General features: G+C 39.1%; 1 protein-coding gene across 11 annotated transcripts in view; it reads left to right on the forward strand.

The window, feature by feature from the left end:
- Positions 1-13,271, forward strand: part of NAV2 (neuron navigator 2) — a 318,312-nt gene that overhangs the window by 186,907 nt on the left and 118,134 nt on the right. For 10 of the 11 annotated variants that reach the window (XM_072118921.1, XM_072118922.1, XM_072118923.1 and 7 more), the window contains one exon: positions 12,065-12,182. In XM_072118921.1, the coding sequence (XP_071975022.1) occupies positions 12,065-12,182 (118 nt within the window). Of the gene's footprint in view, positions 1-1,518; positions 1,731-12,064; positions 12,183-13,271 lie in introns of those variants that run through there. The other variant, XM_072118925.1, reaches the window with a different exon arrangement.

The following is a 13,271-nucleotide window of genomic DNA, read 5'->3' on the forward strand; positions in this document are numbered from 1 at the left end:
TAAGACAGATTGAGATAACCATCCTCGCAGACGGACCGTAATAACCGATGCATCTGTCGACCAGATGGCGAATCAGCGGCTTATTACATTATGTTTAACAGGTCTCCGAATGAAATCGCTTAATTGTTGTCAAGAAATCCGAGTTTTTTTTCTTCATTGGTGACAGCAGATTCCCATGTAATTGTTTAAGACGTTTGTAATAAGGTCAGTGGTGTAAAGGACACGAGCAATGGCCGACTGGAGCCTTAGGAGGAAATAATTCCAGATATATGTCATTTCTAGCTTCACTGGGCTTCTTCTCACAGCTGAGGGTTTGCTACATGATTTCCTGATCTCAACGCAGATTGGTTCTGTACTGATACATTGTAACAAACTGTTGCAAGATCAGTAATAAGTACAGGATGATACTGTAGGTGTATGTGCAAGTTATGATGTGAATTCTGAACCTAGAAAGGCACAATACAAGGGCAATAATTGGGTGTGATCAGGTATAACAGGAGAGTAGCTGGGATCTTAAAGGGGATGTCTATGCTCTGTGCAGTGCTACGGAATCTGTAGGCGCTATATAAATACATAATTATTATACTATACTATTAATATTGGAGCTCTGGTTTTTTTACACAAATACTGGGTGAGCTGCAATACCAGACCTAACCTGTGCAAAGGTGGGGGGCACTGTTTTTTGAAAGGGAACTATTTTGCTTTCCTTATCTTTGAGCATAGGTCAAAGGACAACAGCTACAGAAAGGTACATGACTATATTACAACCTCTGAGCACATAGAAGTCATATAGTGATAATAATTATTTTTATGGGGGATTCTTTCCTCTGTTCCAGTATGGATTGTCCCATCAGGATTATTGTGGCCCACTAGAGGGACCATAGGATGCTTCGCTGGGCCCAGACTGTAACACAGTAATGGACCCCCTAATGTCCAGCACAGGACAACCCATTTTGAAGGCTACTTTTGTGGATTTGGTATAGAATATTTTTATCCATTGAGATTATTGGGAATCCCCGCCCTATTCTGTACATCTGGTTGTCATCAAGTCTTGCTATAACATCCCAATACAGTTCCCATAAGACCCCATTGTCTATAAATAAGTCTGTTTAGCACCCATTGAGATGTAATTTGTACTGGGTGCATGACTTGACTGGTGCTGTTTCCAGGAGTAATAATAGAGGGACAACACTATGCAGCGTTACACTCCCGAAATGTTATGTAATGGGAGATGCAGGTGGGAGTAGAGAATGTATCTGTAAGTCAAGTTTGTTTTTGGATTATCGGTCACAGGGCAGTTGTTGGCATAAAAAATTGGAATCTCTATGGAGGTCTCCACACCCAGATGATGACTGCGGTCTCCATCATTATTGTAGGGATTACGTAGGGGATTAGGCTGAATGCACCTGTAGCCTCACCAATGTTAAAGTTATTTGGCACAGGAAAAGTTGTGTCATTCTCCAGTCCATGGCAGAGAACACATCAGGGAGGGAACCTGCCCACTCATCCAACAGCAGAGACCCCGAGGTGTAACACAATCTCATTGCTCAGAGCTAAAATTACCCCCCTGCTGCCTGACACACTGTAACGAGCTCAGTATCCGAGCGCGGGGCCCCCGGCAAGCAGGAGGCCCCCTGTGCTCTGTCCTGTGCCCAGCTATGCCAGCCAGCCTCAGGTTCTGGGTCCCTGAGCGGAACGGAAGTAAAATCTCCTTCAACCATTATAAGAAAGTAAGAGATTTGTTACATTGTTTTGTTTATATGGAAAATATTTATCGTTTTGCTACAAAATGATTGTACAAAAGTATTGTATGTGCTTAGAGGTAGGTAAGATATAGCATGGTATATAACACTATGTAAGATATAGCAGGGTGTATAGCACTATGTAAGATATAGCATGGTATATAGCACTATGTAAGATATAGCATGGTATATAGCACTATGTAAGATATAGCAGGGTGTATAGCACTATGTAAGATATAGCATGGTATATAGCACTATGTAAGATATAGCATGGTATATAGCACTATGTAAGATATAGCATGGTATATAGCACTATGTAAGATATAGCATGGTATATAGCACTATGTAAGATATAGCATGGTATATAGCACTATGTAAGATATAGCATGGTATATAGCACTATGTAAGATATAGCAGGGTGTATAGCACTATGTAAGATATAGCATGGTATATAGCACTATGTAACATATAGCAGGGTGTATAGCACTATGTAAGATATAGCATGGTATATAGCACTATGTAAGATATAGCATGGTATATAGCACTATGTAAGATATAGCATGGTATATAGCACTATGTAAGATATAGCATGGTATATAGCACTATGTAACATATAGCAAAGTGTATAGCACTATGTAAGATATAGCATGGTATATAGCACTATGTAAGATATAGCATGGTATATAGCACTATGTAAGATATAGCATGGTATATAGCACTATGTAAGATATAGCATGGTATATAGCACTATGTAAGATATAGCATGGTATATAGCACTATGTAAGATATAGCATGGTATATAGCACTATGTAACATATAGCAGAGTGTATAGCACTATGTAAGATATAGCATGGTATATAGCACTATGTAACATATAGCAAAGTGTATAGCACTATGTAAGATATAGCAGGGTGTATAGCACTATGTAAGATATAGCAGAGTGTATAGCACTATGTAAGATATAGCATGGTATATAGCACTATGTAAGATATAGCATGGTATATAGCACTATGTAAGATATAGCATGGTATATAGCACTATGTAAGATATAGCATGGTATATAGCACTATGTAAGATATAGCATGGTATATAGCACTATGTAAGATATAGCAGGGTGTATAGCACTATGTAAGATATAGCATGGTATATAACACTATGTAACATATAGCAGAGTGTATAGCACTAACTAAGATATAGCATGGTATATAGCACTATGTAAGGTATAGCATGGTATATAGCACTATGTAAGATATAGCATGGTATATAGCACTATGTAACATATAGCAGGGTGTATAGCACTATGTAAGATATAGCATGGTATATAACACTATGTAACATATAGCAGAGTGTATAGCACTAACTAAGATATAGCATGGTATATAGCACTATGTAAGATATAGCAGGGTGTATAGCACTATGTAAGATATAGCATGGTATATAGCACTATGTAAGATATAGCATGGTATATAGCACTATGTAAGATATAGCATGGTATATAGCACTATGTAAGATATAGCATGGTATATAGCACTATGTAAGATATAGCATGGTATATAGCACTATGTAAGATATAGCAGGGTATATAGCACTATGTAAGGTATAGCATGGTATATAGCACTATGTAAGATATAGCATGGTATATAGCACTATGTAAGATATAGCAGAGTGTATAGCACTATGTAAGATATAGCATGGTATATAGCACTATGTAAGATATAGCAGGGTGTATAGCACTATGTAAGATATAGCAGGGTGTATAGCACTATGTAAGATATAGCAGGGTGTATAGCACTATGTAACATATAGCAAAGTGTATAGCACTATGTAAGATATAGCATGGTATATAGCACTATGTAAGATATAGCATGGTATATAGCACTATGTAACATATAGCAGGGTGTATAGCACTATGTAAGATATAGCATGGTATATAGCACTATGTAACATATAGCAAAGTGTATAGCACTAACTAAGATATAGCATGGTATATAGCACTATGTAAGATATAGCATGGTATATAGCACTATGTAAGATATAGCATGGTAAATAGCACTATGTAAGATATAGCATGGTATATAGCACTATGTAAGATATAGCATGGTATATAGCACTATGTAAGATATAGCATGGTATATAGCACTATGTAAGATATAGCAGGGTGTATAGCACTATGTAAGATATAGCATGGTATATAGCACTATGTAAGATATAGCATGGTATATAGCACTATGTAAGATATAGCATGGTATATAGCACTATGTAAGATATAGCAGGGTGTATAGCACTATGTAAGATATAGCATGGTATATAGCACTATGTAAGATATAGCATGGTGTATAGCACTATGTAAGATATAGCAGGGTGTATAGCACTATGTAAGATATAGCATGGTATATAGCACTATGTAAGATATAGCAGGGTGTATAGCACTATGTAAGATATAGCATGGTATATAGCACTATGTAAGATATAGCATTGTATATAGCACTATGTAAGATATAGCATGGTATATAGCACTATGTAAGATATAGCATGGTATATAGCACTATGTAAGATATAGCATGGTATATAGCACTATGTAAGATATAGCAGGGTGTATAGCACTATGTAAGATATAGCATGGTATATAGCACTATGTAAGATATAGCATGGTATATAGCACTATGTAAGATATAGCAGGGTGTATAGCACTATGTAAGATATAGCATGGTATATAGCACTATGTAAGATATAGCATTGTATATAGCACTATGTAAGATATAGCAGGGTGTATAGCACTATGTAAGATATAGCAGGGTGTATAGCACTATGTAAGATATAGCATGGTATATAACACTATGTAACATATAGCAGAGTGTATAGCACTAACTAAGATATAGCATGGTATATAGCACTATGTAAGATATAGCATGGTATATAGCACTATGTAAGATATAGCATGGTATATAGCACTATGTAAGATATAGCATGGTATATAGCACTATGTAAGATATAGCATGGTATATAGCACTATGTAAGATATAGCATGGTATATAGCACTATGTAAGATATAGCATGGTATATAGCACTATGTAAGATATAGCATGGTATATAGCACTATGTAAGATATAGCATGGTATATAGCACTATGTAAGATATAGCATGGTATATAGCACTATGTAAGATATAGCACGGTATATAGCACTATGTAAGATATAGCAGGGTGTATAGCACTATGTAAGATATAGCATGGTATATAGCACTATGTAAGATATAGCATGGTATATAGCACTATGTAAGATATAGCATGGTATATAGCACTATGTAAGATATAGCATGGTATATAGCACTATGTAAGATATAGCATGGTATATAGCACTATGTAAGATATAGCATGGTATATAGCACTATGTAAGATATAGCACGGTATATAGCACTATGTAAGATATAGCAGGGTGTATAGCACTATGTAAGATATAGCATGGTATATAGCACTATGTAAGATATAGCATGGTATATAGCACTATGTAAGATATAGCAGGGTGTATAGCACTATGTAAGATATAGCATGGTATATAGCACTATGTAAGATATAGCATGGTATATAGCACTATGTAAGATATAGCAGGGTGTATAGCACTATGTAAGATATAGCAGGGTGTATAGCACTATGTAAGATATAGCATGGTATATAGCACTATGTAAGATATAGCATGGTATATAGCACTATGTAAGATATAGCATGGTATATAGAACTATCTAAGATATAGCAGGGTGTATAGCACTATGTAACATATAGCAGAGTGTATAGCACTATGTAAGATATAGCATGGTATATAGCACTATGTAAGATATAGCATGGTATATAGCACTATGTAAGATATAGCAGGGTGTATAGCACTATGTAAGATATAGCATGGTATATAGCACTATGTAACATATAGCATGGTATATAACACTATGTAACATATAGCAGAGTGTATAGCACTAACTAAGATATAGCATGGTATATAGCACTATGTAAGGTATAGCATGGTATATAGCACTATGTAAGATATAGCATGGTATATAGCACTATGTAAGATATAGCATGGTATATAGCACTATGTAAGGTATAGCATGGTATATAGCACTATGTAAGGTATAGCATGGTATATAGCACTATGTAAGATATAGCATGGTATATAGCACTATGTAAGATATAGCATGGTATATAGCACTATGTAACATATAGCATGGTATATAGCACTATGTAAGATATAGCATGGTATATAGCACTATGTAAGATATAGCATGGTATATAGCACTATGTAAGATATAGCAGGGTGTATAGCACTATCTAAGATATAGCATGGTATATAGCACTATGTAAGATATAGCAGGGTGTATAGCACTATGTAAGATATAGCAGGGTGTATAGCACTATGTAAGATATAGCATGGTATATAGCACTATGTAAGATATAGCACGGTATATAGCACTATGTAAGATATAGCAGGGTGTATAGCACTATGTAACATATAGCAAAGTGTATAGCACTATGTAAGATATAGCATGGTATATAGCACTATGTAAGATATAGCATGGTATATAGCACTATGTAAGATATAGCATGGTATATAGCACTATGTAACATATAGCAGGGTGTATAGCACTATGTAAGATATAGCATGGTATATAGCACTATGTAACATATAGCAAAGTGTATAGCACTAACTAAGATATAGCATGGTATATAGCACTATGTAAGATATAGCATGGTATATAGCACTATGTAAGATATAGCATGGTATATAGCACTATGTAAGATATAGCAGGGTGTATAGCACTATGTAAGATATAGCATTGTATATAGCACTATGTAAGATATAGCATGGTATATAGCACTATGTAAGATATAGCATGGTATATAGCACTATGTAAGATATAGCATGGTATATAGCACTATGTAAGATATAGCATGGTATATAGCACTATGTAAGATATAGCAGGGTGTATAGCACTATGTAAGGTATAGCATGGTATATAGCACTATGTAAGATATAGCATGGTATATAGCACTATGTAACATATAGCAGGGTGTATAGCACTATGTAAGATATAGCATGGTATATAGCACTATGTAAGATATAGCATGGTATATAGCACTATGTAAGATATAGCAGGGTGTATAGCACTATGTAAGGTATAGCATGGTATATAGCACTATGTAAGATATAGCATGGTATATAGCACTATGTAACATATAGCAGGGTGTATAGCACTATGTAAGATATAGCATGGTATATAGCACTATGTAAGATATAGCATGGTATATAGCACTATGTAACATATAGCAAAGTGTATAGCACTAACTAAGATATAGCATGGTATATAGCACTATGTAAGATATAGCATGGTATATAGCACTATGTAAGATATAGCATGGTATATAGCACTATGTAAGATATAGCAGGGTGTATAGCACTATGTAAGATATAGCATGGTATATAGCACTATGTAAGATATAGCATGGTATATAGCACTATGTAAGATATAGCATTGTATATAGCACTATGTAAGATATAGCATGGTATATAGCACTATGTAAGATATAGCATGGTATATAGCACTATGTAAGATATAGCATGGTATATAGCACTATGTAAGATATAGCATGGTATATAGCACTATGTAAGATATAGCAGGGTGTATAGCACTATGTAAGATATAGCATGGTATATAGCACTATGTAAGGTATAGCATGGTATATAGCACTATGTAAGATATAGCATGGTATATAGCACTATGTAACATATAGCAGGGTGTATAGCACTATGTAAGATATAGCATGGTATATAGCACTATGTAAGATATAGCATGGTATATAGCACTATGTAAGATATAGCAGGGTGTATAGCACTATGTAAGGTATAGCATGGTATATAGCACTATGTAACATATAGCATGGTATATAGCACTATGTAACATATAGCAGGGTGTATAGCACTATGTAAGATATAGCATGGTATATAGCACTATGTAACATATAGCAGGGTGTATAGCACTATGTAAGATATAGCATGGTATATAGCACTATGTAAGATATAGCATGGTATATAGCACTATGTAAGATATAGCATGGTATATAGCACTATGTAACATATAGCAGGGTGTATAGCACTATGTAAGATATAGCAGGGTGTATAGCACTATGTAAGATATAGCATGGTATATAGCACTATGTAAGATATAGCATGGTATATAGCACTATGTAACATATAGCAAAGTGTATAGCACTAACTAAGATATAGCATGGTATATAGCACTATGTAAGATATAGCATGGTATATAGCACTAAAGTTCAGGTGATAATCCCAACACTGTAGACACCTGTTACATGGAACTATCCAAAAAGTCCGGTCTCTGCTACAATGTACTAAAATCTCCTTCAACCTTTAGAAATAATGTAAGAGTTTTGTTCCATTGTTTGTTTTTATGGAAAATATTTATTGTTTTGCTTTAATAGTGAAACTAATGTATGTGCTCAAAGAAATGTAACATATAGCAGATTCTATAGAACTATGAATAATAGGAGGGAAATTAAGATGAGTGTAATTTGGTTTTTTGGTATGTTTGTTGGTATCTTGGTGTCACAGTACAAGTGATAAAGCAACACAATACCGTAGACATATTTTACATCTGGCGTTTACATTGCGTTTTGAAATGCAGAAGAGATTTGACTAATTACATTGCCGTTAACGTTTGCGTTTACAAAACACAATGGTAATGCAATGGTAACACGTGTTCGTTAACACAATGTTAACATGTGTTAATAGGGTGTTAACTATTGGGTTTTGTAAACACGTTTCAAAAGCGTCACATGGGAACCAAACAATGTCTCATATCAAAGGGGTATAGACCATTGATTGTAGAAGAGAAATCCCTGTGGGTCACAGGGGTCATGTGTCATTGGGTCAGTAGGCATAAACTTTTTATATACTTTTTTTGTATACTTGGGGATACTTAAAATTGATTGTCTCCTGTCTCCAACACATAATATATATCAGTTAGTGCTGAGGAGGATGGTGGGGAGTCCTGCTCCATATATCTCTGTGTTGCTGGGACAGTGCTACCCCCAATTGTACATAATGGGAGGGCTTTGGGGGGGGGGGCTTGTAGCCTCTTATAGAGCAGCATGTATAATATCTACACTCTGCATGTCATTATAGTAGTGCGTCCCATAATGTATATATAGATATATAAGCGGTGGCCCCATATCATAGTCGTGGTCTGATGGGGTCCACTGGTGGGACATCTATATTCAGCAGGTGGTGATATGTGAAATCCTTATAACCCAGGTGTAAGCGTGTTCAGTTTTTGTAGCCATTTTCTAATTTTCATTAACTGCAACAATCTTTTTATATAGTGTCCATTCTGTGTCACCATGTGGTGTCCCAAACAGCAACCCCAGCTCTGCTACATCCGTATGGGGTATAAGCTCATCATCCTATAGAGTGACACAAAATAGCAATTAGCCCATAAGGTCGTTACTAACGCAATTTCTTGGAAGTGGCCGCCGGTCAGTGACCTTTCCCCACCCTGCAATGTGTTTTGGATGGGTCATTGATATTCATGGGATGTGACTGTTGTGACAGCCCCTTGAGCTGACAATAGAGGAGCGGGCTGTGCCCCCTGTACAGGACAAGAGGGTCTCTGACAGCGGGCTGATTCATCGGAGCCTGAGTCAGACCATGCGCTGTGCTGGTGACGATAGCCTGGGGAATGTGTTTTGATGCTGAACGTTTAATGGGGGGGGGGTATTTGTTACAGTAACGTGACACTTAGTAATTTAAAGGGGCGTTATGGGGGGGGGGGGGGGTATCAGTCACAGTGTAATGACCCCAGTTAAGCATTGCTGCTTCTATCCGTATATTATCTCTGATGACTCCCTGCCCATTGGCACAGCGACTCTATGTGACATCACACGTCAAAAATATACCCACACGTCTTAAAGCGACAGCGCGCCCCAGAGCGGAACAATGAAGCGTGTCCGTGATCCCTGCACGCTGCTCTGAGGCGCACGACCTGCTATTCCTGGGAGAGGTGAACCGAGATCTGACTCATTTCTGGGGTTTTCCAGGCAGGTGTTGTGTGGGGGGGACACACGTCTGGTAGACGCTCCCTTTAATCTTGTGTTACAATGTTTTCATCTTCAGGGTCAGGGACTGAGTGATTCACGGTTCTTTAGTGTAACACTACATTATCTGTAAGGAATACTTTATCCTGAATTATATGGACCGGGGCGGCATATGGAAGGATGGGAACGAGTGGGATGTCACTTACTGATAGTGTCCCCTGTGTCCTAGTGTGGAGGGTAATGTAACAGCACATGGCGTCTTGCGACTGCAGCCAGTGTTAGGTATTGTCCCTGGAGAGATGTGAAATCAGACCTTTATGTATGTTGTTAGTAGCAGCAGGACTGTGAAATATGCATTTACATTCCAGGATTGTAGTTTCTCCAAGTACACTGGGGATGTGCCCTTATACTGCTGTGCTCTGTGCAGCCATTGTAAGGTATAGTGCTTAAAGAGATGTGTAATCAGACCTTTATGTATGTTGTTGGTAGAAGCAGGACTGTGATATATGCATTTGCATTTTAGATTCTACAAGTGCACTGGAGACTTGTCCTCACACTGCTGTGTTCTGGGCTCTCTGAAGCGTGTCACCTATTGTCCCTGAAGAGATATGTAATCATACCTTTGTGTATGTTATTAGTAGCAGCAGGACTGTGGAATCTGGATTTATATTCCAGGATTGTAGCTTCTACAAGTGCACTGGGGGTGTATCCTGTCACTGCTGTACTTTATGCACTCTGCAGCCATTGTTTGGTATTGTCCTTGGAGTGATGTGTAATCAGACCTTTGTGTATGTTGTTAGTAGCAGCAGGACTGTGATGTATGGATTTATATTCCAGGACTGTAGCTTCTTCTAGTGCACTGGGGGCATGTCCTCACTGCTGTCAGCATTAGGTATTTTCCCTGTAGAGATGTGTAATCAGACCTTTGTGCATGTAGTTAGTAGCAGCAGGACTGTGAATTATGGATTTATATTCAAGATGTTCTTGTCCTCTCACTGCATTGAGCTGCTCTTACTGCATAAAGCTGTAGCATGCTTCCGGTTGATTACTACCAAAGTATCTCAAAGGGAAAGGAGATGAGCACAGAGCACAGCAGTGTAAGGGCCCACTTCCTATGCACTTGGGGAATCTACAATCCTGTAATATGAAGGAAAATATTAAGTAACAGCACAGAGTATTTCAGCAATGGAGCGTGAAAAGCAGTGATGTTAAACAGGACGGGGTATTTCAGATGCTAGAAAATAATAGACGTTTATTGGATGAAGAGCTAGGTGTCCCAGCAGCACAGAGGATTTTAGGAGAGGAATCTGCTGAGTGTGTGATTATGTTGCAGAATATGGCCACAATGTTATGAATCGCGGTGTAAATGTCTGTATTTCCCACTATAGATACTATAGATATATAACTATACGTGTGTTCTCTGCAGGCAGGGGATAGGGCAGCGTTTACCTCTGACCCCAGTAACGGTGGTCTTCAGGACTCTGGACCATGACCATGACATACTGTACACCCAATCCAAGTTTTGTCAGTGGTTCTTTTATAGGGCGGCCATAAACCTTGTGCTTACACCACGTTGTGCAGTTCTGTTTAGTGTGTAAATATTTGCACAGTCGGAGACTATAGGAAACGATGGACGGACCCCGGTACATTCCTGGGTGCAGCCCCCACAAGCTTTTATTGGACATAGTACTAGCGTTTTACAAGGAAATGGAGCTTCCTGAGGACACAGGACTCGTCCCAGATGTAAGAGCACTTACTCCAGGTATCATAGGGAGGAATAGGCACGTTGAGCAGAGCCGAGTGTGCGTGGTTATGTTGAGGAGTGCGGCATTGACTCCTCTACCTGCCAGTGCCGGGTACATGGGCAGCTGCGGGCAGGAGCACCAGGCTTTGTGCTACGCTATGGGATGAGTGCAGGGGGGGCTCAGCGTGTGGGGTCACCGCTCCGGCTCATCTAGCGATTGGGGGGTTTGAATACAAACACGTCAGCACTTGCTAATCCCCCCAACAATGTCCTGCCGGCAGATGAAGCATGGCACTGGCGGCTGGTAGAGGCAAGTCTTAGGGCTCATCCGGAGATGTCAGGAGAAAAGCACTCGGTATTGAGCAGCGAATGTAGATTTGTAACATCTCCTGAATGTTAATGGGACCCGCTCTGGGTCCTGTATACCCCAGGGGGGAGGTTTATTCCCTCTCACTCATCCCTTCTCTCTTCTCTTTTCAGATTTACACGGACTGGGCGAACCACTACCTGGCGAAATCCGGGCACAAGCGTCTGATAAAAGACCTGCAGCAAGATGTGACGGACGGGGTTCTGCTGGCGGACATCATCCAGGTTGTGGGTGAGTGAGAGGGAACATGAGTAATGATGTCCTACAAGTAGGAGCGGGTGTCTGCGGAGGGTCCTGTTACAGAACGGGTGAAATATGTATGTGAGAAGGATGTGATTAATGAGCTCATTCTTTATCAATCATCGTCTCATTGAATAACAAATTCTGTAATATTGTGCAGAGAATAATCCCCTGCAGAGCGCTGGATCTTCTACAACTTCCCATCACAAAGGGGGTTGTAGCGTTCACCAATGATCCACCATACAAAGACATAAGCACCGAGCAAACGCTCATTTGTCTGGGGCTTGTGTCCTTGTTGGCAGCCCATCCTCCTGTATAAATAGTGGATATGCCATGAGCAATGTAACTGTAAGTGGGTGCCCGGACCTGGCACCACCCGTGTGCCATACCTCCTCCAGCAAACTAGAGCAAGCCAGCAGTTCACGCATGGCATATATGGAAGGCTTGTACTATACCATGTACCAGGGGACAGTTTGCTGATCAGTGGTAGGACCCCTACAGATCATGGGAACGGACCCTAAATAAATGGAGGTTGGACACGTGCGTTGCCGCTCTAATCACGCCAGTGACGTAAGTAGCCGAGTACTGTGCTCCGCTATCTCCATCAGCGCCATAGAGATGTATAGAGAGTGGTTGCACGTGTGACCGGCTGCTCTACTCATTTGGGGTGCAACGGACCCCCATTCTCATGATCTATAGGAGTCCTTGCACTGGGAACTTCACCGATCAGTGAGCTACTCACTATCCTCTGTATAGGGGAAGATGTTTAGCTACCGGACAACCCCTTTAAGGGCGAGTTTGTACAGTGCGACACAGAAAATAATTCCTCCCCTTCATTTAGGTGAATATTTTCTCTTTTTTTTGTTTATAACGATTCCTTTCTTACATTAAACCCCCTCAAGTGAAATAATATAAAAGATTTGCCAAAAATACAGATTACAGGTATCCCTAGATGGCAAGTCCCTAGCTGTAACCTGGAATTTGTAGCATGCGCCCCTAGCCCCCCATGTAAAACTATGTAATAGCTGTCTACAAGTGTGGGTGCAGCTCAGTCCTAATTACTTAGGACACAACCATGGA

This window comes from Engystomops pustulosus, chromosome 7, assembly GCF_040894005.1.
Source record: "Engystomops pustulosus chromosome 7, aEngPut4.maternal, whole genome shotgun sequence".
In the NCBI taxonomy this organism is placed as follows: domain Eukaryota; kingdom Metazoa; phylum Chordata; class Amphibia; order Anura; family Leptodactylidae; genus Engystomops; species Engystomops pustulosus.